The following is a 26761-nucleotide window of genomic DNA, read 5'->3' as shown; positions in this document are numbered from 1 at the left end:
TGGAGGACCTTGTCCTGCTCCCAGAACCCCATCCCCTTCCCTACAGGCAGAAGAGTGCAAAGCCCACTTCCACACAGCCCAAGGAATCTGCCCCCACCACCACAAGGGACATGGTAGGAACACAGCTTTCATGGGCAGCTGCAAAACCCTTTGAGCAGCTACATGAAAACAAAACAGATCACCTCTGGCTGAAGTTTAATGGTTCTGACAAGAGTTTTACCAGGGGGAGCAGTGAAACAAAGAGATGGAGCGAAAGGACATTGTTTCAAGCAAGGTCAGGTAAAAGCTTTCCTCCCATATAGACACTCCTAAAATTGCAGGCTTCTGGCCCAGCTCTAACTTACTTGGCCCTGCTCAAGCCCTCAGCCTTTGGGTTGTTTCCAAAGGAGACACACTTGCTCCACCAAGGGACCATCTTTCATTACAAGCCATACAGCTTCATTTTTCCAGTTTATTAGGACAAAGGACTGAGAGGTTCCTGAGGCACTTATGTGGCTGGATGTCTCTGAAGGATGCTTAAGAGCAGCTGCTGAGTGGATGAAGAGGGCTAAGAGGGCAGGCAGGAGGTGGTGGCAACATTTGCCTTTATTAGGTAACAGATGCTCATGAGCCCTAGAACAGGGTTTTCAGACAGCAGATAAGTTCCCTGGGGAACCTCCCCACCCCCAATTGCACCTTGTTTCACAAAGCATCCCTACTCCAGACTCCATGTGGATAAATAGACTTTCTTCACATAATCCATAAAACAAATTTCCTCCCACCCACCAACAGCAACAACAAAAAAAAGTTACAGTATATACACACACATATAAAAAAGTTGTAGGGACAGATAGGCAGCAAATTTATGAACAGTGTAGAAAAAGAGGGTGAAGGTCCCTTACCCTGGAGGGAAGAGAAGTGTCAGCAGTGCTAGGACCCTCTGTAGATCATGCCTTTAGATATCAGGGTTCCAGACCAGGAGCCTCTCGCCCCCAGCCCAGCCAGTACTCCCTGCAGCCCATTCCCCAGGACTCAGTCCAACATTAAGTGGCAAAGCCAAGCCTCAGCAGCTTTGTTTTCCCAAAGCCTCACTTCCCCTTTTACTAAAGCACAAAACTTCCCATGCATTGCATGGAGATCTGGGAAAACAGGAAATAACTGAGAGGTTGTCACACAGAGTTCCTGTATTTTAGAAAAAAAAACCATGATCAGGAAGATTGTGTGAGAGCCACTTAGAGGGAAAAGTAGGAGGATGTGATCCACCTTCCCAAAATAGGATTGCTGATAAACCAGGAAACTTGGGATGGGCAATCAAAACCCACGCAAACACAAGAGCTGCTTTGCACATGTAGGGTACAGCAGTGGCTGCTGCCATCCAAATCAGAGTAGAGTATCCTCTGCACTGATCAAAGACATGCAAAAGCAACCTCCTCCCCTCAAAGAATGAGCTCCCCTCTAACTGCACTGGCTGCTGGCCATCAGGGCTGTAGGTCCACCAGCTATTCCCAAAATAAAGTAGGAGAGGGATGGAAGTGTCTTCTGGTCCCCACGTTGTTGTTCACAGCTATGGCATCAGGTGACTGGGAACAGGCTTCACTGGGAAATAGGATTCTCCTAGTCCCAGTTTCCATCTTTTGAAGCCAGGCAACCCTAGGACTAGCATTACTTATGTTCAGCTCCCACAGAATATGAAAATCCTCCTACCAGAAGCCAAAAGACCTCGTGCAAAGTGAGACAACAGGACCTCATCTTCTCCCCCTCATTTTAGAAGGAGCTCAAAAGCTCTCATGCCCTCTGCAAAAGCTGGATACATGCAGAAGCTTCATGCAAAATATCCCCAGTTCGGATTTTACAGGAGGAATCAGACTGTATGGGGGTGACAGGGACAGGACAGGATTGGGCTGCTGCCTCTATTTGAGTGCTTCAACCTGCCAACACAGAGCACATGTCAGCTACGTGCAGGGAGAAACAGCAATGCCTGCCTGTCAATGGCTGGTTTCCACATTTGCCCACGTCCGAGGGCAACTGCTTTGCATTCTTTGGAGAGATGCAACAGGAAAGGCAGAAAGAAGGAGGGCAAACAGTTCCCTCCCTGTCCCCGATCTGCCTCCCCCTCTTGGAAAGTCACAGGTGATTCAACACCTGCCAAGTCAAACTACTCTGGAAAAGTGATAGCAACAGAGCTGGGAGACTTGCACCCTGAGCCAGTGCTTCAGAGTCCCTGCAGAAGCTCAGGAGCTGCTGACCAGTCAAAGGGAAGAAGAATCACCCGAAGGCAAGTTCTGGGACTAGGAATCAAGTAAAATAAAAAAACATTTCTAAAAATTGCTTCTTCATCAACAAAAAGGCACCAGAGCAGCATTTACCCTTCATGCCTAGTGCAGGCCACTGCACATCCACCTCTGCTGCCATCCGGTGCCAGAAGACCAGGGACTCCCTGGCCTCTTAGGAAGCTCTGCTTGCTGTAGGCTGCCACAAACTCAACCACCAGCCAAAAACTGGAGGCAGCTCTGATCACAGGAAGGAGATGCGTGAAGTGAAGAGGAAGGGAAATCTGCTGCATTGTTCCCTATGTTTTTTGTAAAGCCACAAACACTCCTATAAAAAACCGGTATAAAAACTGTAGAGAAATTTGCCAGGCAGTACTGGCCCCAAACGATACTCCCAGAGCACCTCCCTAAGGTTGGGTCTAGAGGGCTTCGGTTTCCTGACACACAGCTTAAGGAAAGCTGGTGCTGCCATCCCTGTCTCTCTTGGGAATAGCCCCAGATCCCATCAGCCCCGCAGGGCTTGAGCAGATCCTCTGTCCTCCCCAGAGATTTTTTTCTGCAGAGATGTTTGGGAAGGGAACAAGATGCCCCTGAAGACAAGACAGGGGACATGCCACTTCTCTATTCCTTGAGCTTGCGGGCTTCTCCCCCCAGCAGGGATGGGGCATCGGGTCAGGACAGAGTGCTTCCCAACAGCCCCAGGCACAGTTGCAAAAAACACAGCTAGACAGATTTCTGCTGCAGTGCCTGAGAACAAGCAAGGATGCTAATCAAGCTAAATCTGGGGCAAGGTAAAAAAAAAAAAAAAAAAAAACCAAAACCAAAACAAAACCCTCCCTCCTCTCCCACCCCATCACAATCCCACTGGCACAACCCTAACCTAGCACTTGTGTTTGTTGTTTTTTGTTTGTTTGTTTTTCTTAAACTCCAGAAGGAGGGAAGTCCAGGCTGATGGTTGACCAGGCATGGTCTTTGCATGAGGCAGCCCCACACCGGTGTTAGGAGGCGGCGATGGCCGTGCCCCCGCTCAGCTTGACGATCATCTGCTGGCAGTCATTGCAGGAGCGCTTGTCCCCCACCTTCTCCAGGGTGCGGGCAGCCTCAGCCAGCAGGACAGCTCGCTGGCCCGGGGAGGAGAGGAAGGAGAGGGGCAGGTGGCGACAGGCCAAGAGGATGGCTGTGGCTCGCTCCCTCTGGCCTGGTAGGGTGTCCAGTTCACCTACACGCAAAAAGGAGAGAAAAAGCTCATGATGAAGCTACCATCTGCATGAAAAAAAAAAAAAAATCCTGCCATGCTTAACTGGCACCAGTGAGCACACAGCATTTCTGGGCGGCATCATCTGGCTGTGCAAAGAGTAGAGGGCACCCTTCAGGCTAGTAGAGGAGAACAGTCCGAGCTGGAATCAGACAGGAATGAGCAATACTGTCTTCTACAGAGATGGTCCCTCTCACTACACTTCCTAGGGCTCGTCACAGCACCAGCACACAGATTTGCCTACTTCCTTACACCCACAAGGGATTTTATAAGAAGCATCCCCTTCTCTTGGCTTTCCCCTTCAGGATTCCCAGCGTCTGCCTTTGCACTGAGCACCCTGAAATCCAGTCTGCCAAATTTGGTGCATACATGGCCAGACAAAGGCAAATGTTTCCCAGCCTGTTTGTGGACACCAACCCACATCAGCCAGATCCAAGAGAAAACTGCTGTGAGCCACAGGTTGACAGGAGCTTGCTGTCCTGAGCTTCAGAGCTGAAGAAAATATCACAGGATACAACTAAGCACCCCCCCCCCCACCACCACCACTGCTCCTCCCAAACCCAGAGGCAGTGGGTCACTGCCTGGGCCCCAGGGCAGACCTTGTTTGCTGCTCTGGGGTGTGCGTCGCCTCAAGCTGTGCTCCAGCAGCTGGTGAGTACGGGTAGGGCTGGCACCCGCCATCAGGCGCACGGTGGCCTCATGGAGGAAGACCTGGAAGGGAAGGGAAGGGCAGGAGAGTGGGGTGAGAGGTGGGCTGGCATGATGGTGATGCTCTCACGTCATCCCTCCTCAGCCACTGTTTCCAGAGCAGAGCACTTACACCTTGTCAACAAGACAGACCTACTTCCCTACCCCTCCCTGATCTTCTCACCTGTCCCTGGGGAATTTGTAGGTCAGGGCAACGGTGAAGAGGGGCAAAAAGCTTTTGACACGTTAACTGTGAGTGGCTGGGAAAGGAGCAGGAACAAGAGCAGGGAATAGGGTCAAAAACAAGAGAGCAAACACTGGTGCTGTGGCCTAGGCGGGTGCCTCATCCCAGGCTGCTAGGGCAGTGCTCCAATTACAGCATCAAACTCTGAAATCCAGAGTTTGGACAATACCAGGACAAAACTCTTGTCCAAGTATTAAGACACTTCCTCTACAGAGGCTCAAAACTAAACAGACTGAACAGAAGGGGGAGAAACCCCCGAGAAGGCCCTGGTGCTCCAGAGGCATTTGAACCCCCCACAGCTACCTGCAGAGCCACCGTGACCAAGGAAGGCTTCTTTCACACTCCCTGAAGGGACTGACCCAGCATGAAGACATAATAAAAGACAGGATGCCATGGTATGTGCTCGGCAATCCAGTCATGCTGATGCTCTTCAAGGTAGAAACTAAGGCAGCCATCTCCCCACGTGCACCAGACTCCTCTTCCCACCCACCAAGAGAAAGCTTGGAGGCTGCCGGTGGAGACCATCCTACCCCAGGTGCCTAAACCGCTCACGCATACCCTACACTTCCAAGGGCCACAGCTTCCCCTCCACCCCACCGGGAAGAGCTACAGCCAAGCTGAAGGCAGAGGAGGCAAGATGTCACCTTGCGGTAGGCGGGCCTGAAGCCGTGGGCCAGCTTGCGCAGGCTGCCGAGGTCCCGCTGGAAGCCGGTCAGCTCGGGGGCCGAGGCGTGGTAGGTTTCACCCAGGGCCTGGCTGGCGTTCGCCTGCTTCTGCCACAGGCTGGTGCGGAGAGAGAGCAGCAAGTCACAGGCCAGCAGCTGGATCATCTGCAAGAGCCAGGGGTCCCGGGCACACACGCTTATTAACACAACCCGTCAAGTGAGGAACAGGCCATTTGATACACAGCTGACAACAGGGTCCAGGGAAGGGGGGGATGTGGCATCTCCTACCCACCCACCCTCCTGACCCAGCTGCCCCACCGTGATGCACTGAAGGGAGCAGGACTTTGCCTTTTTCCCCAAGTGGCATCTCCGGAGCCTGGCACTGAGAAGTTCAGCCTAAGGAACATGTGGCAGCCCATGCCCAAGGAGCAGCTGCCCCCTCCAGGAGGACCAGTATCTCCTCAAGGCTGGTCCTGATCCCGACATGCCAAGGGATCAATGCCCCAGCCTTCTGCAAAGGCTTTCCTGCCTAACTAGCAGCACTAACTAGCGGAAAACGACAAAGACAGCCTTGCTACCTGCAGAGAAAAAAAAATTAAAATGGCAGTGTTGATACAGCCTACACTGGCTGCCCAAATCCCTTTTCCCCATCTGCTGCTGCCCTCTAGCATCACTTGCTGTCTTGTTGCTCTTCAGGGATTACACCCTCACTGCTGAAGTAGAGAGTGCCTCCGTACTGCACTGCAGAAACATTGCACAGTTACTGCCACAACATGCAATGCAACTACAATGCACTACAGCTGCCACTCAGGAGAGACAGAAGGGACCAGAACTGTGTCCCACATGCCACAAAGGGAAACTCCATCTTTAGGTAATCCTGGAAAGCAGAGAAACAATCCCCACACAAACTCAAGAATAGCACAGCACAGTCCCACTTCTGCAGTTAAGGGTTCAAACACTGGTGAGTGCTGCCTGGGACAGAGCAGACTCCACTTAAGGAGGTTCTGCTTAACAGGTGTCAGCAACTTCATTAGGAGGATGGAGATGGATGCCTTCTGTAGGCCAAATTCAAAGTGGTCAAAGCACCAGAAAGGCAATAGCTACTCTCAGCAAGAGCTCAGCTGAGACCATGCCCAGGGCACCAAATGTTGTATTGGCAGTTCTCCTCCATACAGTAGAGGCAGAAAGATGCCAACACCCTTTGCAAGGACAGGAAGGAAGTTTTCAATCAGACACAGGATGGATGGAGAATGCAGATACAATAGGGAAGTGCTACACCTGCACCTTACAACCAAGACAGACCACGCGTTATCTCAGGGCTTACAGCTCTTACATTGCTGAGGATGGTGCTGGAGACACCACTGCTCATGTTGAGGCTGTTCCATAGGTGACTGCTGGCCCTCTCACAATGACCCAGGGAGCTCTGCTGTCCATCTGCCTTCCCAGACAGGGAGACCTGCATGGCTTTACACACGTAGAAGGTGGCTTTCACCAGGGCATTTCTGAAAGAGAGAGCACTACCATCAAGCAGTACCATCTCATGGCAGTCACAGGAGTTAAGCTAAAGCAGCAACCAGCATCAGCTGTCACCCTCCCATCTTCAAGAGCAGAGGTATCATTTCTTACAGAGAAAAAAAGATGGAAACTGTTCCTCACCTATATAGTCTGCACAAAAAAAATGGAAGGAAACTTAGAAGCCTTAATGCAAAAGAACAAGATGGTGACAGTAGCCTTTCCATCAGTGTGTGAGCTTTGTTGTTTGATTTTGGAAAGCAGAAGGCTGTGCAGTTAGAACAAAGCCAAAAGACACCACTAAAGAAGCAATTCTGACACTTCCAGTCCACAGTTCTAATATTAGCCTGCAAACCTCGATCTACGCGTTGATTTATGCACGCAGCACATTATTTTGTCCCAGAACACAAGAGGTGAGCAACTCCAGTGCACAAGCAGGGATAGCCCACCAGACAGGGGCTGGGGAAAGGGATGCTCCTGATTAGAAGCAGCAGGGCTTTAAAAGTTACGAGGCCTACGCACTCTGACATCTCCAGGGATTTTGGCATGCGCTCCACTTCCACAAAATGTGACCTCACAGCTGCGTCGTCCCCTCTGAGCCAACCAATTGCCATAGCCACAGCTGCTGACCACCATCTGCACACCATGTCAGGACCTGTGAAACAGAATCACAAGCTGCAACTCAGGAGAGGTCACTCAGCTCCTTCCCACTTAGAGAGGCAAGCAGGTACCATATGTCCTTGCCAATGACTTCCGCCAAGATCGGCAATAATGAGCCCAAACTCATCCCATGAGAACGCAGCTGTCTGGGTAAACACCAAAATGTGCTGCAGGAACACAAAGGCACATGCAAACAACCTAAATAGGAATGCTGAGTTTTGGGTGCTGAGTTTGTGTCTTATCAACAAGAACTTAATCCGCCTACTTGTCTAGAAATCTGCTGATTTTCTTGCTAACAAGCTCTCCACTCACCACTCCAAAGTAACAATTCTATTTGTATATAGTGTGCCTTGGCACTAATCACCATCAGGCTGGTAAATAATACATCAGGTTCCCTGTAGGACTTCCTCTATTATTTAACATCCCCTCAAAAATTTCATAAAGCCTAGCTAGGGCCAAAAGGACACAGGCTCTGCTGCTCTGAGCTGCTTTTAAATTTCTTGACAATATTGACCCACATATAAACTTCCCTCCATAAAAAAAAAAAAAAGTCCCTGGAAAAAGAAGTATAATTTAGTTTTCCTTCTGTGTTTGCTCTACACATTTTAGGTACAGCACCATTAGTCTGTGTCTACAGCTCCAGCAGCATCCCAGTGAGCTTCCAGGTGCTATCTGTACCAACACCAAGCAACACAAATGCTCCAGCAGTCTCCTGTCAGCCAAACCCAGCTGAGCACATGGCACAGAGGGCACCTACAGCTCTTGTTTTCCCACTAAATATACAACAAGGGACCAGACCCAGTGCCTCCCAAAAGATGCCCAGACCTCATCTACAGCTGGCATGGCAGGTCTCTGGAGATTGAGGAATATACACGACAGCTGCTGTGAAAGTGAAGTCAACCTGTATTTGGTCCAATAGGTAATTAAGTGGAAAAGAACCTTCCTGTAACTCAACTGCAACACTACTATGCTACACCCCTTCTCTCACTCTGCATTGCCAGAAGCAAGATCACAGGTGAGGGCACAGGTTTCATCTTGGAACATGCCCAGCAATACAAGTTCCACCACTACAACACACAGCTGAATTCATGAGCCCTTCCAATCACCCGTTTCCAGTGTGAGCCACCACACCACACAGTGGTGTGCTGCTGCTCAGCAATCAAGTCTCAAACTAAGGACTGCATTTCTCCCTGTTTGGAGTTTGAGAGGTTTGGGGAGAGAGATAACACGGATCAGCAGTAGTTCCTGCAGCTGGGAGAACCTTGGTTCTACCAGACTTACCCAGGGAGGACTTCAGCACAGAATTGCTGGCAAAGGGTGGGGCTCCACTTCCCATCGAGTCCAAGAAAGAGTTGAGCAACTTCAGGTACTCCATGGCACTGGAGAACTCACTGAAACAATAAGCAAGGCGTTTCATCAGTTTTAAGGCATTTTTAAACAATGTTAACCCATTCAGCCAGCAGAAAGTTCAAGCTCTGCAAGTAACATAACACAGCCAGACTGAAGAGATCTCCCTGAGAATGGTTGTGCATAGATGCTTGAGAAGTAGCTTCACATCTCCCCATGCAAGGAGAGCAGCACAGAACTAGAGTCAACTTAGGCCACCTCTCAGCTGCAGAGATGCCAGGCATGAAACATGTTACAAGTTGATTACAGGCTCCTTTTCCATCAATGCCTCCTAAAAAGGCTGCAATACACTTCTGCAAGTGACTATTTGCATATATGCAAATATATATGAATGTAAAACAACACATTCATAGTGTTGGTCAGAGAAAATAGTACATGTGGCCATCATATGATTTCCTGGGATGGGCTACAGAGGATGATCTTGAGCTCTTCCCCCTGGGGCATGAGGGGAAGCTTGGTCTGTTACTGAAGCCTGTCCTTCCAGTGACACAGGACTCCCACAAGTATATTGGAGTCCATCTTACAGAAATCCTGCTACTTTGTGTCATCATCAAAAGCAACATCTGATCACAAGCAAGCAATTGCAATTGGACCAAGCAATTGTGCAAGCAATTGGACCAAACTGCTGCTCATTCTCCACAATGATGCTACAAAGCAGACAGGAAATAGGGGAAAAAAAACCAAAACAAAACCAAAACTAAACGTGCAGTGTATTTCCTACACGGGTAGAACTGGGTTAATTTCCCATTTGAGACTTTTAACCATACATTTTGGGGACAGGATCCTTACAAAGCTTCCCATGTATTTACATAGCATTTGCCTGGCACCCGAAAATCTGGACATTAGCTAAAAACATTGCAGAATTACTGGAAAAGGTTTGGGCTCCCCAAGCCCTTCTGCTCTGATTCCCACCTATCAGCCCCTTTCATTTGGTCACAGAGGCCAACGACGATTTAAGCAAACATCTCTCTCTCCACCCACCAGTTTTGAGTTTTTCACTGCTGGTAAATGTGCCACTTTGTTGAGTTAGGAGAACACCCTTGTACGTAACACTGCAAACTGGTGGGGTTACTCTTTGTTGTGCCAGTCCTTCATGCTTTTAGAGGCCTGGGCGTATGTTCAACTCTATAGGAATGGTAGGTGCACACTAATTTTACTCTTCCTGAATATTAGACTTTGTCAGTAGGGAAAGCACCATCCATGCAGTTCAGGACTCAACCAGCACTATGCCAGATGACATCCAAACTATTATCACACCTGGGTTCACCTTTGACTTCAGAGGTTTTAATATTTAATATGAAGCTCACCCACCTAATAGGCTGTGGTGGTGAGACTCATGTTGCCATTTCAACTCTTCAATAAGGACTAAACACTCAGTTTGCCCCAGAGTGCTTGGTCAGTGGTTATGAACTCTGCCTCAGAGCCTGCAGCTGTGGCCAGCAGTCCCCGGCCCAGCACACAAACTTACCACGGCTCTTCCTCCTCTTGTCCTGCTACCTCTTTCCTAGTCTGAGGCTTCACAAGGGAATCCACTGCTCGCTCAAGCAGGTTCTCACAAAATGCCTGATGAACTTGTGCAATGGGATCAGCTAGAGAGAAATTAAAACACCAGACCATTTCACTTGGATACAATGCTTGCCACCTCCCGACATAACCAAAAAGGATCAAAATATAGGAGCAAGGAGAACATCAGGAGAGGGAAATTCTGGAGTAATTAATGCAAAGATTTCTAAATACCAAGTTTCAAGGCCTTTTTAACTACCACTCTCACTTATTAGCCATTAAAAGCTGCATCACTTGGTCAGCCACCCTGTGACACCACAGCCACTCAGCAAAATGGTGATGACTGCTCTGCAGAGGATAAATTTTGGCCACCCCATGCTCAACCTCCAGGCACTGAGGGCCACATCCAGGCTGTGTTTCAGCATTCAAAGACACAAGCAGGAGGGCACAACACAGTGTTCATAGAGAAGAGGGCCATCGCCTGCAGGCTGAGGAGATGTCCCTTGGCTCAACAGCTCCTCTCACCCATCAAGACCACAACCAGGATGGACATACAAGAGCATGATCTCAATCAAGATTCCCACTTTTGTTCCAGGGGCAGAGAGGTTGCCAGGCTTGAAGTGCTGGGAGACCACACACTCAGGACATAAGCAGCTCTCACCAGGGTTCCTTTGGGTACAGTATAGGCTCTCCTTTGCAGCCGACTTCACTGTCCAGCTTCGCTCCACAAAAAACTTTTGTCCCAGGGGATGGCATAGCCAACGCAACGAGTCGGGAATGGCACTCCGCTCGGAGCTGCACAGGCTTTGAGCTTGGCTTAGGAAGTAGCTCTAGGGAAAGGAGAAGCTAAGACTGAGAACAGCACCCAGGGAGAGAGACACACCACTGAGGACAAAGGTCATATCGTAATTACAGCTTGAATCATAATTGCAGGCCATACTGTAATTACCATGCTAGCAGGTGCCCTGAGCTATGGCAATGCCAGCTCATGGGCCTTCCTAGAGCTCTGCTTGGAGGTGTGATGGGAGAGGAGATGACAACTCACCGCTAAGAAGCCGAGCTTGCCCCCACAGCGCGTTTTCAAGCCAACCGCAGCCGTCAGGTGGATTTCTGCCATTGTGCTGGGTGGGATCTTTTCTTCTGCACACTCAGCCAGATTCACGGCACACAGGGCCATGTGCAAGCCTGAGTAGGCTGAGCTGGAAGGAAGTTTACCTGCACCAGAGGCAGAAAAGGATTAACTTTTGACACTGTGGTACCAGCTACTAAATACTACCATGATTTGCAGGGCAACTGTCCTAAGAGCCAAAGGAGAACCTGTTGGCAGGAGGTGTTTACAATGTCATATGCCTACTTCGTGTTCTGACAACAAAACAACTTTAACCTACTCTTCCCCCCACAGATACCAAGGTTGGCTCCCATAGCTTCAATTCTGCAAGAAAACTCTGTATAGCTAAACCAGATAGGATAAAGTTGTCGAGAAACTTAGTCTGACTATATGTGCTAGTATCATAACTGAACTCCTTTTCAGACCACACGTGCACCTACACAGGTAACATTAAGGACAAGCACTTATCCCTTGTGGCATGGCTGCAATTCACACAACATTATTAGGCAGAGGGAAGTTTATCTTGGGTTTCTGATGTGCTTGTAGCTTATTAACACTGCAAATTGGTTTGCCAAGGAAACAGCAAAAACAGCCGTTCACAAGGAACATTCAGGCACTTCCTTAGTACATGTGTGCACACCCAGGTTTTCAAAGCACATCAACACCAACTGGCAGCCTTTCTCGACACAGCTTAGAAATTTAAATTTTTCCAACAATTAACCTCTTCCATACCACGTTCCTAAGTGACAGGGATGAAATAAGCCCTTAACAGCAGTTAACAGTGACAGGACTCAATCACTGCTGCTTGGGAAAGACTCTCAGCCACCTCTGCAGGCTCAGACACGTAACTCGAGACACTGCTGTTGCTTCAGCTGTTCTTACAGCAGAGCCCTTTCATTGCAGGAACCTGATGGTTTTTAGGAAGCAGCTCCTGGTATTTGTCAGTTTGATTTCCAACAGCGACCCTCCCAGAAGAGGGAGACCACGGCGCTTTGCTGGTTTCCCCGGGATCAGCTCCCAGCCTCCTCATTTGGCAAAACAGCAGCAGATTTGCCACCACTGCTCCTACCTGTTATGTGGAGCTGATGGAGCTTGTGATACGCTAGAGCTGCATCCCTAGCACTGGTCTTGGCCTCGTCCTCAAAGCCCGCAGTGGCCTCCCTCGCCCTCCACTGATGAGAAGTCCTCTTCAGCAGCCACCGCACCAGCGCCAGCTTCTGCAGGCTATAGCGGATCACGTTCCAGGACAGGCTGCATGCCAAGTCCAGGCGGGAAGCTGGCAGTGCTCGGCCAAGAACCGACAGGCAAGTCTGCAGGTTTGATGCAGCTGCAGCAAAATCCCCCTGCAAACAACACCACAAGGGGTTTTAAAACAGAAAGCACCATCAGAGACACTTTGGGATCTCCTTTGTACTGGGAGCAAGACAAACCGGTGTGCGAGACGGGACAAGATCTTTAACTGAGGGAAGCCAGCATAGTCCTGGCAAACATGAAAGCAGTTTACACCATTTGCAAGTTGGGCCCTATGCATATCTTTCCCCATATGGCTCTGGGCCTGCACTGCCTGCAAGACAGATGAGCAAGTGGCTTCCTGCCTTCTCAAACAACACGGAAATTTCAGGATCCCCGTATCAAAAGCCAAATGTTGCCTCAATGCTGGAGAAAACTTCCAAGAGGCTGGAGGACAGTAGACAGATACAGCAGAGGCCAGATTCTGGACAGAAACCAAGACCTTGCTGCCAAAGATTACTACAAGACGCAGCAGTAAGGAACAAGGACAGAAGTTAGGAACCTCTTCAAATGCTGACATCTGTACCTCATTAATTTAGGCTGAGGGAAGACAGTGATCCATTCAAGACAGCCTAGCACCAGATTCTCTGAAACAGACAGCATAATCCACTTGTGGAATGCCACACTCTTGCAAGTGCCAAGACACTGCTTTGTGAGGCCACATTTACCCACACCCCCTCCTAGAAGAAATGTTTGATGCAAAACATCAACTTTACCCGTGCCAGATCCAGGTCCGCCTGCTTGCGATGCCTCCAGAACGTGACCGATGACCTCGAGTGCAAGCGGGTCACTGGCTCTCCGTGCACAAGCAGCTTGATGAACACACTCAGTACAATCACTCCGTTCACGAGCCACAGGATCAGTGTGGGCAACATCCAGCCAAACCAACCACCCGCATCTGCAGTGGGTATCCCGGGAGGAGAGTTAGGAAAGTTAATCTGGACATTGAAAGCCCAGCAAAAGGATGAGCCACGAACACAGGAAGATGTTTTGCTATGCCTGCCACACGTGGGATCAGCTACTGCAAAGACTGCATTTTCATTAGGAAACACCTGTATCAACAGCTCTTCATCCAAATTCCAAGCCACAGCATTCCCAAACAAATTTACAGGACCAATTTCTAAAAAAAACTAGTCAGCACTTAGTTTTCCTAGAGTATCTTGTATTCTGATTTTTCTTTCAGATATGCTCATAGATACCAAATATTTCAGTGTAATTTTCTGGTCTCAATTAAGTTTACAAAGTGACACTGTAGAAGCACATTTACCAGTCACAATAAAAACAGCATGCCTACAGAATTCTCTGCCCTCCCCTAAGCTGCTTCAGTCTCAAATATTAATATTATGGAATAAGTGTATTGAACAAGATATTAGTAAGACCCTATGGCAACACTGTTTCTGAATTCTTCACCTATTCAGTACTAAGATAAAAAAAATCAGTCAGTTACCTTAGAAACAAACATAACATGAATATGCCTCAAAGGCTGGTGAGGATCTGAGGATGCCCCTTACCCTAAGCTACTTTTCCAGGGTCTATCCCAAGAGCCCAAGCTGCTGGTCTACAAACAGGTGCCCCCTCTACCTCATCACACTGAGGAATGGATGGTTTTGTGCAGGAATAACTCTGGGTGTGGATGTAAACAGAAACAGTGCCCAAGCACTCTTGGCTGGCTCTCCTCCCACACCCAGCCCTGCAGTCATTACCTCTCCCTAACCATTAAACAAAGGTTGTACAACTCCCTGGACACACAAAACCATCCTACTGAATCACACCACCAGTCCACCCGGTGATCTGTAGCAGTCACAGCCAAAGGTGGTCTTCAGGGGGAACCATGTAAGCAGTCAAAACTGTTCTAACTTTGTTACCTGACTCAATGGTCAGCACATTCCTGCCAGACCCATGGCGCACCAGGCTGTCAGACTCCGGGGTTCCTCGAGCATCCAGGAGGGATGTCAGAGGATTGAAGGAAAGGCAAAGGAATGTGAGAGCACAGAGGAGTATTCGAGAGCGATCCACCATACCAAGGGCTACAGGAGGAGAGTCAGGCTCATCTTTAACCTTTAAAGGAACAGGAGTGAAAAGAAAAGAGAAAAAAAACTGCTTACCATGCTGTAGAACAAAAATGCTTATGTCAAGGGAGGGGTAGGGAAGAAGAAGAGACAACACATTTTAAAATTTGCTTTTACGATCAGCAAGAACTCCAGTGAAGCTTTCCCTAGCTTAGTAAGATAAGGCTGAAGTATCTGAGTGCTTTCACCTTCCTTCTGCTCCCAGTCATTACAGTTACCACTAACTGGATCCCTGGTTTAGGCCAGGATTAACCTTTGCTGCTCTTACTCTTTTGAGGATTGCCCAGAAGACCCACTTAAGTGACACCCACAAAACAAACCTGTCAGCCATAGACAGGTAACAGCCTCCTGTTACTGTGGTTGTTTACAGTCTCAACCATAGCTGATATCATCACCCATTTTTATGTTCTCCTGCTTTATTCACTGGACACATATCCCTGGAAAGCCATGGGCTCTTCAGGTCATGAACATGTGCTCTAAGTCCACAGAGACTCTAGAGGGGCTGAAGGCTAAGTATAGTTCAACCCTACAGATCTGCTTGCCAGATATCAGCTGGCTCCACCCTTGGGAATTAGGAGAATGGAAATTCTGGCCCTTACGTTATGCCTGAAGTAGATGCCTTGAACTTGACCACTGAAGTCACAAATACCTTTGCATCATCAAGGAGTGGGCTTCCTGGCTCTGAATCAATGGAATAGGGAGAAAAGCCAGCCTGGGATCCTGAGTCAGAGGCTGGAGGAGACATCAGAAGCACATTCTGGTTGAAGTCATCTATCTTCAGATCCACATCGTTGTCAACCAGACTGCTTAGGTCAATGCCCTTCAACAGCTCTGCAAAAATCAGAGTGCATTGTGTACATATTTCTCAATCCCACACGCTGCCCATGTCACCCAGACTGGCTGTGTCACCTGAAATAACACTGGCTGCTATTGATGTGGTGTGCATATTATCTGCCTCTGTCAAGAAGAAGAAACTGCAAAAGAGGCATCCTAAGTTCATGCTGGCTGCCTCCCCCCTGCTACACAGTCTTCACAACTTACTGTTTTTTTGGTTTGCCAGCTTCAGAACCATGTTCTCCTGCCTCAGCTTATGGTTGGCCTGCTGCAGGTATTTAATGTAATCAATGGCTTTTCGCAGGACTCCAGATTTGTGCATCTGCAAGGAATTAAAACATACAGAAAGCAGTTTGTATAAAGAGTGTCCAGTCCTGCTTGCAGGGATACTACAACCCTTTGTATCATGTAGTGATAGAAGGAAGAGTGTAAAGGACCACTTAGCAGATGCAAAGAAATCAATAGTGGGGCACACTCTAGTGGGCAAGGTATCAGATTTTGAACAACATGGAAGGACTGGAGTCTCTCCAAGATCTTATGAAAAGAATACAATGGAAACAGATTAACATCCAAATTACAATAGAGTTCACATCTACATTTCTGCCAGAAACAGTACTTTGAAAGTACCATAGTTTTGGAATGAAGTGGCCCTCATCTGGGATGGAACGAGCTACTAGATGTTAACAATCATCCACTGTTGAATTCTGAGATAACTGGTTCTCTCCTTGCCTCACCCCCTTGCAATTACCTGCTTCCAGCTGCAATAGACAAGTTAAGCTTGTAAACACGAGCCCAAAGTGCTATGGAGCCACTGCATACTATTTAAAGTGAGGGTGTCTTCACTTGTGCACATACTTGTACAAACCAAGAAAGGCATCAAGAATACTAGTGCTTTCTTTGACAGCATAAAGTAAAAGGACAACCCTGAACACACAGTGAGAGAAAGCTTCTAAAATTTGAGCCAGCAGATTTTACAGCTCGAATCTAAAGGAAACTAATAAAAAGCTCTGTAAACCCTCATCCCTATTGCAGTCACACAGACAACGAAACTTAAATTTAAGCAAGCTCTGGTTTGGCAGAGCTGTCAAAATATACACTTGGATATATCTCTACCTAGGGGGCCTATTTAAGTTACACCTACTATAAAGACAAAGACATAAGAAACAGTTTATTTTCAAGAAAGAGAACCACTAAGCAAAGTAAAATAATAATTGTACAGGTGACCCTTCCTGAACACACTTATCAAGCTTTCCATGGCACGAATATTTATCAAGTCTCATCCCAACACATGCGTGCACACTCCTAACAGTCAGACATATCCAGCTGCTTCATGGTAGAGCATCGAGCACCTGAAGACAAAGTATTTAAGACAGTACATTTGCTCCTTTTCCACCTCTTTACCTTGGCATCTGTCCCCATGACAAGGTCCTTCAGCTCAATGATCTTGTCATTTATGGATGACCGGTAACGCTTTTCAATAATGTTGTGAGTTGTTCTTCTCTCTCCTTCTTTAGGTGGTTCTGGTTGCTTGACACCTCCAGGAACTTGTTTGATAGGCACCTTTTCTTGTCCCACCATCACTGGCATTGTGGTCAAAATGGTCCCGTTGCTCCCAACAAGGGTCTAGAAAGACCATGTATAACACAGCAAAAGAAAAATGAGTACACAAGAGTCAGGAAAAGTTTGTACTGCTCAGAAAAGGCAACATACCAATTTCCTCCTGTCTTCCTTAGCTGGTACAAGCATTGGCACAGCAACATCAGAAAAAATCCACCACACTACCTCCCACGCTGGACACTGGAGTAAAAACATCTCATGTTGTTCAAGAGTATAAGCACTTTTCCACCAATACCACACCCGGTTCCTCCACTAAATAGAGAAGCTAACCAAGGCTTCTCCTTGATCCTAGGATCCTTACACCTCAAGTGTCCAAATCATCCTTTTCTGTGGAAAATAAAGCTATCAAATCAGCAACAGGCAATGCTACTTCCAAACTAGTAATAGCAACTTTAGAAAGGACCCAACTACAGAAAAAACAGCTTTGGATGGAGTAATACAGTTCATTTGAACTTGATTAAATGGAAACAATATATCCATAAGCTACAAAAATGTCTCAAGATGAAGAACTAATGCAATGAGTGTAAAAACCTCAAGTTTGGACACCTAGATGAAGGAAAAACCATCTACAACGAACGAAAGCAGTATAAAGCTATGATAAAATATGATGAATCCCATTAGAATGGTAGCACAGAGGAGCTTCTGAGACAGCTGGCGTATAAAATCACAGAATAGTTTTGGCTGGAAGGGATGCACAAAGCCCCATCCAACCCATCCTTGAACACTTCCATGGACCCTGCATCCACGGCTTTCCTGGGCAACCTGTGCCAGCATCTTACCACCCTCACACTAATAATGTTCTTTTTAGGGAGATACTGAGATTTGCTGAGGTAGCTGCTTCAGTAAACATCAGACTAGTGATTTGGGGGTTGCTGTTTTGTTCTCTTATTTAATTGCTAAGTGCAAGAAAGATTACTGCTGGTAATTTGTGTATATACACATTGAGAAAGGCTTCATGGAAGCTCAAGTCTTGCTACCAATGTTTTAATGAAGGTAGTTTTTATTTACAAAAACAGCAGAGATTAAAGACACTTTAGACTGCTTAACGCAGCAAAACAAGATTGGGAAGTGTACACACGTTCTCTGAAGTACATCAAGGTTCAGGGAAGTAGTTATGGAGAAGAATAATTTCTGTTAAAAGACTAACACAAAGGAGAATAAACTATCCATTAGCAACTTCAGGAACAATTCTGACTCTGAAATGGTCTTCCAAGTGGTATATTTGAAATTAATTTAGTTTCATTTCAAGCTGGAACTTAATTTATTAATTAAAGTCCTACAGCTTTCCTTGGCTCATTTCCACCAAATGTCAGTGTGTTCAAAATGCTTTACTGATCATGTCTCAGACAGACACAATCACAAAAGACTCACCTCTGTGTGAAAATACCACCAAAAAGCAAACAGGTTAATTGGAAGATTTTAGCCTGGCTGCTGCCAAGTACATAAGAAGCCTATCATGCTATGCAAAAGTAAAAACTCAAGTCCAGACTTGCAAGTTTATCACCCCCAGTAAATATTTGAACAGCAAAACCTGTTTGGGATGTTAAAGATTATAACAAATGCGCCTTTGGGGGCACAAGTTTCTCAGAACTGATAAGAAGTGGAGGCCATGAAGCATAGCTACCCATCTCCAGTGATTACACTGAATCATTACTGCAAATTCCCCCTGAAAATCTGTTTAATTAGTTTTCACATTCAACATACTGCTATTAGACACTACCAAGGGGGGAAAAAGTTCTGCAGATATTCTGAGCAAGGTGGTTTTCAGTTTCAAGTATCTTCCAGAAGTTAAAAACTGGATGGATTTTTAAGGTCATACCCCTCTCCTTGTAACACCAGAAAAAGGTAAACAGAAACGTGCCCTTGGCCTTTGCTTACTGGCCATGGGAGGCTGCCAAAAATGTACACTGTGTGTTTAGCCTTGGCAGAAACAGGGCATTACTCACTCTGGATGTGTCTAGAGCAGCCTTCAAAACCCCTCCCATTTGCACCACTGCAGAATACTAAAGCCCAAATCTCTTCCTGGCATTAAGAAGAAAGGACACCCATGAAGGAGGGGAAGGAAGAACACCCATACAGTACCTGCAGAGCTGTGGTCTGAATGGGAGCGGTGAGTGTGGTCAGCGCCGGGTTCTGCACTGCGGCCATAACGGGATTGCCATCTGCTTTCAAGGTTGTCAAGACAAGGGAGTCTGTTTTTATGATCTGAGGCTGGACCAGAACCTAAGGTGAAGAGAGTTACAGGTGAAGGGAGAGGAGGCATATCTGCTGACCTCAGTAGCCAAACTTAAGTGATGATAAGAGTTGTAGCTTTACATGTCACTGGATGGGAAAAGAGAAGGGACAGAATATCTTTTGCCTTGCACCCTGCATCACCTGGGTGGTTTTTGTCCATCCCCTGATGCAGACTGTCACCATGAGAGGTGGAGCAAGGGTAGAGAGGAACCACCAGGACATTTTTTCAGTCAGCAGAAGTAAACAAGTATGCAAAACCACAAAAGAGCTGACAGAAAAGCTCCCTTCCCTCCCTCCAATTACAATTAGCTCTTCACTACAAGTGGCTGAGAACTCTGGAGTCCAACAGGGCTAGGACAGCCTGCTTTGGCTACAGCACTTTCAAAACAGCTGCAGTAGCTTATCCTCCCTCTGATTGCACTGAAAGGATCTGTACCTTGAATGTCATGAACGTCAAGAAGACCAAAACCAACAATGTTATTTTGCCACGCTTAATTGTTCAGATACCTTGCTGACTCTCAAATACACAATGCTACAGATGGCACAACACATTTGATTCAGAGCAACCTATTAAATGCCCCCAGCCGTGTTTTTTGTCTAATACAAAGAAACACAAGACCTTTTCACTCTCATATATATGTTTTGAAACAAACATCACATGACACTGCAGCAGCAAAAAGCTCAAATAATCTATTGCAGAGGAATTGGAAAACCATTCCAGACAGCCCTTATAAGACGTGGCAGAGGTGGTGGACTTGAAAAGAAGTAGAAAAAAATTAAAGATCGCTTGCTCAGGCAATGTTTCTAATTCAGTTCAGTATGAAGTTACAAAAATATTTCAGACCAAGTCTACTTATGCAAGTGTTTTAATGAAAGCAGTTTCTGAGTGTTGCCCACTACTTGAAGTCACACTGGGCCCACAACAGGGACTCACACTCATAATTTGCATAAAGCAAAATACTTCTGAACACAGACTGGCTAGAAATACCTCTCACACATAAAAATGTTTGAGCAAAAGCAACCCAAGCCAGGATCCCCAAGTTTCACTACCTTTCCCCTGGCCAGCCAGAGACCAGACCAGCAATTTTTTCTGCTCCTGAAGCCCTGGATTGCTCTGCATTTTTACTTACTGGAACTTGCTGGACCTGTGGTGCAGCAACTGTCTGGACTGTGGCTGGTGTTAATGTCTGGATGGTGCCGTTGGCAGCCTGTGTCAGCACTCGCTGGGCCTGCACAGTCTGCACTTGCTGCTGGATGGTAACTGGCTGAACCTGGGAGGATGTCACCAAGCTCTGGACTTGAGGCTGGAGAACTGAAAAGCAGAAAAGATGTCAGGAATGGTTCAGAGACACAGGTCTCCATTCTGGAGCCTATAAATGCTCTTAGCTTCACTTCTCCTCTTCCCAGAGCTTCAGGGTAGGCAGCCTTTAGTTAACACATCCCACACTTTGGGAAGCTTCCAGCTCCTTCAGTGCCTCCTGTAAGAGGACACTGCATCTAGAATAGCAGCTTTCCAGGAGGCACAGAGGATCAGCTAAGAGAAGGTGAAGTCAAAAAGCTTTGGTCTGACAGCACAGGACTCAATTACTTCAGCAACATTACACAGTACATCCAGCCAACACTTGCCTACTCCTGCTGATCTCCACAGACCCCAGCATCCTACTTATCATGTAACTAATCAACACCTACTAAAGAGGATCAAGACAACTGGCACTGACAAACACAAAGGAAGACTTGGTCACCACTAAATTACAAAGTGTAATTACAAATGTCATTGCTCAGTTCAAGTATTGCACTCAAGACTTTGGTAGCTGAAATGTGCCTTCATGACAGACTGGAGCTTCAGGACTGACATTTTTTTAGATACTTTTCTCAAGCATCCCCAAGAGTCATAGGTGAGAAGGCAGAGGTAAGCACCAAGACAACAGCTATCACAAAAGGTCACGCAAAGACTTCAAGATGATGACATCTTGGCATTTATGACCGTTTCCCACACTCCTCTAAATCCAAAGCCATGAAGGCAGGGGAAGGGACACCCCACAGCCAGCACCACAAGAAAAGACTTGTGGCCGTGGATGCTTTCAGAGTTGGAACACCAACACCATTTATTGCAAGTGTATCATGCACAGCTGCAGTCAGAGCACCCCAAAATCGTGGATGCACCATGCACGCCCAGAGCCTGAGCATCCCAAAATCACCAGTGCACTATGCACATCTGTAGCCTGAGCATCCGGATCCCTACCTTGGAAACTGGTGGCTGCATTCTGATAGATAACTGGCTGCTGGATAATCCTGGTCTGGGGAGCAGAGCTGAAGGTCGGCGTAATCATCAGGGCCTGCTGCTGGAGCTGAGGCTGGAGAGGGGGCCGTGGCTGAAGAAGAGGGGCTGACCGTGATGGGGCTGAAGGTGCTGCCTGTGCTGCTTTGACTGGCAGGTTCTGGAGCTGTGGGGAGGCAGGAGGTGGTGGGAAGGGCTGGAGCTGCACCTGGCTGTACGGCCGCTGCAACTGCGGCTCCAGGGTCCCAGTGCCACCACTGCCGCTGCTGCTGCTGCCGCTGCTGCTGCTGCTGCCACCACTGGTGCTGCTCTGGAAGGTGCCACACAAGTGATCCGAAAACAGATCCGGAAAGTCCCCTGCCTGGTTACTGACAAACTGCAGCATCTCTGCAAAACAGAAGAAAAAAAACATTCAGTCCTATTTTGTTGCCCACACGCTTTGTCACCCAACATTAGGGCAGGATTCAAAAGCTGGTACACATGCACAGAAGGGAGCTCTGGGTCCTTCAAAACATCTGAAGAGTATGTCACACACCACCTCCAGGGAGAAACTAAGGGGCTTGAAGCTCCTGCTGCTGTTTTGGGGAAAGGCAGGACTCTCCTACAACACCTTCCCAGACCACAGGCTCCAGGCAAAGACTAGAATTTCAAGCCACCTTCAATATATTTACATTATTAAGAGTTTTGTTTCATCATTGTTCTGATCTAATCCTTGCAGAAGGAAAAACCAAGTAACTTCACATTTCCCATGCTAACCATTCTCCCACCCCACTTGTAGGATGCTTTCAAGCCTTCCATCTCTTCTGCTCCATGGAGTACCTGGAAAATGAACAAAGGGGGTAAGAATTTTTCTTAACTTTGGTTTACTTTCACATGTACCAGAAACTGGGGGGAAAGCACCACATTGGTTTTATTTTCAAGCATACGCAAAACTCGGAAAAAAACAAACAACACTTTATAGAGCTGGAGCATGAGAAATCCATGCATGTATTTAAACCACCAGAATAAGTTTTTTTATTGCTGTTTTTGTTTTGCCTCTTTATCCCCCATCTCCAGTCACTGCACATCAGTTACTCCTCATCCCACCTTCTCTGGCATTTTATGAGCCCACATCAAGAGTCTCCTACCACAACACTACAGCTCAACCCCACAGAGGAAAAAATTCCACAACCAAGAGATCACTGCTCACAAGTGAAGCTTCCTCTTCCCTGTATCTAATCCAATTTAATCCAATTATGCACCTTAAGCCACCTGAATGCTTCCCCTGATCTGTGTGGGTGGTGGCATAAGGATTCAGACCCTGCCCATACTACAAATGGCTCTTCCATGGTTTTCTGAAAGTCCACGATTTTCTCCTACAAGCTGGAAAAAGGGGAAGGGACTCATAAACATAATAGGGGGTTTATAACCAAATAATAAACTTGGGTTTAGAAAGTAGAAAATAAATTTCTGATTCATAGGAAAAAAAATATGAAAGGATCCTTATACCATGAGTTCTCACATGCAAACCTGAAGGATGTTGCTGCTGTGGTTTATGAAGTAGGTTCAAAGAAGCAAACTTTTCACTAAATGTTTCCATGGAAATTGGCCCACTAATAAAAGGGCTATTAATTTGCTTCTCTGAATTGCCACCCACATGTTATCCAATTAATTTGGCTGACACTCTTGAGACATAGCAAAGGGATCGTTCTCCAAACTTCTTGCTCCCTTAACAAGTGTTCCACCATACTTCCATAATATTACTCCTCATCTTTGAGAGACCAAACCTTTGTCTCCATTTTTAACTAGATTAAGAAAAGATAAAGGAAAGATTACTTTCTTTATGCAACGCCTCGTAAACTTTCATGAAACATGACTGGAGCAAGGAGGGCTGTTTAAAGATTAACATTTCTGCATAAAATCTAGATGGATGTTAACAGCTTTTCACACTCCAACTGACTGCAGCAAAGACCAGCCCATATAACACTCAACATGATAAACTTGATAATCCCAACTACATACTTCTGAAACTCTTCCCTTGATGGCACTGCTATTTCATTATCAGACCACACTACTGCAACTTGGACAAGATTTGCTCTAGAAGAGCAAATTCCCGCATAAGAGCCAAATTTCAAGTACTGTATTTTAAAGAACACTGTTGAATGCAGCAGATTTCATACCTCATTTTTTAAAAAGTTCATTAAAAAAACCAAGAAACCTACTCTTGCTCATATCTTTATCAGACTAAATGCAACAAGTCTAGAGATTAATTTTAAAGGACTACACTGACAGAGGGTCAAACCTCCCTCTTTTGAAGTGCCCAAAATCTTTCCTAGTAGCAACACAAGAAAAATAAAAACCAGGAGAGCCAGCAACAATCCAAGTCCAAATTTCTGCCTTTCACTACACCTTTGCCTACACAGGGAACAGAGCACACGCCTGCATTAACTGTTGGAAAGCTTGGGTGTTTTTGGAGGACATCTATCAGTGACAAACTCATCACTGCCAGACCACCCCACAGCCTTCACACTGAAGAGGTCTCAGCCACTAACACAGACCAAGAGATTACTGCAGAAAACTATCACAACCCAGCCCAAAGCTGAAAAAAATGTCAACAAACTATTATGAAACCAAGCCCACCAAGGCCTTCTGCTGCTTTCATTAGCTCAGTGCCCAAATACCTGGCAGAAAGGCATGAGCTGGGCTTTAGCTGCCCCATCCTGACCGGCCCTGACCTCAGATGTGCTTGGTACCCACAACTGACTGAGACCTCGCTCTCCAGTGTTGCCCCAACAGTAGAAAGGTACCGGTGGAGGAGCTTGTGCCAGGGCAGGAGGCAGAGCTGGACACCTTTGGCTCAGTGGTGGGACCCCCCCCAGCCTGCCTCAGGCCCCATCCTAGAGCGTGATGCCAGCATGCAAGAGCAGTCAATGCATCTGCTGGACCAGCATCATTTCCACTCCATCACAGAGGACCAAAAGCCATGAGAGTCCCTCCACTTGAGTGGGAGAAGAACACTTGAGACATGACAACAAGGAGACTTAAAAACCAAACCAAAACCCTTGCAGGATTTCAAATCCTGAGATGAATCCACGCCAGAGCACAAAAAAAGAAATCAGGATTGTCATAGACCTGCCCCACCCCCAGGAAAATCCACCCCGGGAGGTGGGGAGGAGGGTGAAGCTCTTTCTCCTAAGTTACTCATCACTCTGAATCACACCTTCCTGGGCTCAGCTCTGTTCAGGGCTGGCTCTGGCTTCACCGGAATTGGTCTCCGTTTCCGTACGGATCTGTCCCGATAAGTCATTACGTGGTGTTTAAACAAGAGCAAACACCACCTCCGCTTTGCACCAGCAACTTTGTGATAACTAAACCCCTTACATTCTCATAGGGCATACTCCTCTTTTACATATGGTGAATTAAAAATAAATAAATAATAATAATAATAATCATTTTAAAAGCTACAAATTTTGCCCCTAGCTAGACTGCAAATCAATCACAGTAAGAAATTTAAAAACAACAGTTTATCTCCCAGCTGCTAAATAAAGATGCTTTAAGCATCACTCCCCCCACTTCCCCCAAGATGAGTTCTATTTGGGATTACAGATGAACAGGAGAACTGAGCCAGGTCCTTCTCTTCAGACGGCAAGGAGAGCTCATTGGGAAATTATTTTTAATGGGTTGTCAGGAGCTCTCTGGGAAACACTAAAGAAGGCATCAAATGCGGGATGTGCTTGGGTGAAAAACAGGGTTTCTTTTAACGTGGGTCTGAGCTCTGGCATCGATGCGGGTAAGTTTTAGGATGTGAGGAGGGGGAGTTTAAAAAAAAAAAAAAGCGAATTTTAAGCAGTTCCACCTGTTTTTATGAAGGAGGGTGAGGAGGCACGGCCTCCCTCCACGGGCACCCGTGGGGTCACAACTCCAGCAACCACAGAGCACCCACTTTTGGAGGAACCATGAGGGGAACCCCGGGCTGCTCCCCTCGGTTCTGGGGCAGGAGGGACGGGGCAAGGTCAGCACTTTCTCCGGCCGCGGGTGTGAGGACGGGCAGGGCGGGGACTCGGAACCTTCACCACCACCCCCAATTCCCACACCGCTTCCCACGGTTACCGCCTCGCCCCTCCGGCGTGGCTCAGCCCCATGGAAGCGCTCTCCGGGCCGGGGGTGGACAGCGGCCGCTGTTGCCAGCGCTGCCTGGGGGGAACGCACCCCCTTCCCCCCCACACTCCGCCCACCGCCCCTCGGGACGGGGGATCCCGCACCCCCGCGCTCCCACCCCCCACTCGAGGCGGGGGAACACCCCAGGCAGCGGAGCCCCAGAACCCACTCCCGGGGCCACCGGCACCCTTTGACCGGCGGGGAAGCACAAAAACCCCCTTCCCTCGGACTCCCCCTCCGCCTCCCACCCTTCCTCCTGTCCGCGGCGCTCACCGTCGATATCGCCCAGGGTGAGTTCGTCGCCCAGCTCGGTCAGGGTCTCCATATTCTCCACACCCAGCTCGCCGCCTTCCATCGCACAGGGGCCCGCCACGGCCGGGCGCACCGGCGCATGAACCACACCTCCCCCCGTTCACTCCTTCTTCTCCTTCTTCTTCTTCTTCTTCTTCCCCTCCTCCCCTTCCCTCCCACCGCCGACCCCGAGCACTCCCTCAAGCGCAGGCTGCCGGCGAACTCCTCCAACGCGCCTCCACAGCCGCCGCCATCTTGGGCCGCCCCGGCCACCCGGCGGCTCCGCCTCCTCGCGTTCCCCCTCCCCACCCCCCCGCCCCCACCTGCCCCGCCGCCAGGGCAAGCGGCGCGCGCGCCCCCCGCAGCGGTGTCGTTGTCAATGAGCCCAGGTCGGCCCCGGCCAATCGGCGGCCGCGGCGGCGCGTGGTGTGATGGCGCGTCAGCGATCAGCAGCTCTCATTAGCATAAAACGCCACGCCCACTCCCCCCGCCTCATTAAAGTATTCATGAGTGGGCGGGGCGCCGCGCCGAGCACGGGGGACACCGGGGACACGGATAGGAGTGGGAAGAGCGCTGCAGCCCCGAGCCCCTTACCCACGCAACACGCATGGGGGGACGGCACAGCCGGCATCCCCCACCCCGGCTGAATAGGGGAAGGACCAGGTGGAAAGCGGCGGTGGAGGACAGAGGAAGGGGTTTGTGTGTGCCCCTCCTTCCACA

The 26761-nt window shown here is 48.0% G+C and overlaps 1 protein-coding gene across 1 annotated transcript; it reads right to left on the bottom strand.

Moving 5' to 3' along the window:
• Positions 1–567: 567 nt before the first annotated feature.
• Positions 568–26305, bottom strand: SREBF2 (sterol regulatory element binding transcription factor 2). Its single transcript, XM_071732275.1, has 19 exons — positions 26024–26305; positions 21578–22000; positions 20466–20647; positions 19183–19323; positions 16885–17106; positions 15691–15805; positions 15299–15480; positions 14446–14638; positions 13297–13478; positions 12360–12633; positions 11228–11397; positions 10844–11012; positions 10148–10268; positions 8554–8663; positions 7135–7267; positions 6434–6602; positions 5080–5265; positions 4104–4215; positions 568–3468 (listed from the first exon to the last, which is right to left on the bottom strand). Exons 1-19 carry the CDS (start codon positions 26103–26105, stop codon positions 3248–3250), a joined length of 3387 nt encoding a protein of 1128 aa, XP_071588376.1. The 5' UTR covers positions 26106–26305; the 3' UTR covers positions 568–3247.
• Between the last annotated feature and the right edge of the window lie 456 nt (positions 26306–26761).

Source organism: Heliangelus exortis, chromosome 1 (assembly GCF_036169615.1).
Source record: "Heliangelus exortis chromosome 1, bHelExo1.hap1, whole genome shotgun sequence".
In the NCBI taxonomy this organism is placed as follows: domain Eukaryota; kingdom Metazoa; phylum Chordata; class Aves; order Apodiformes; family Trochilidae; genus Heliangelus; species Heliangelus exortis.
Note: the sequence above shows the minus strand (reverse complement) of the source record. Positions and strands in the feature narration are given on the sequence as shown.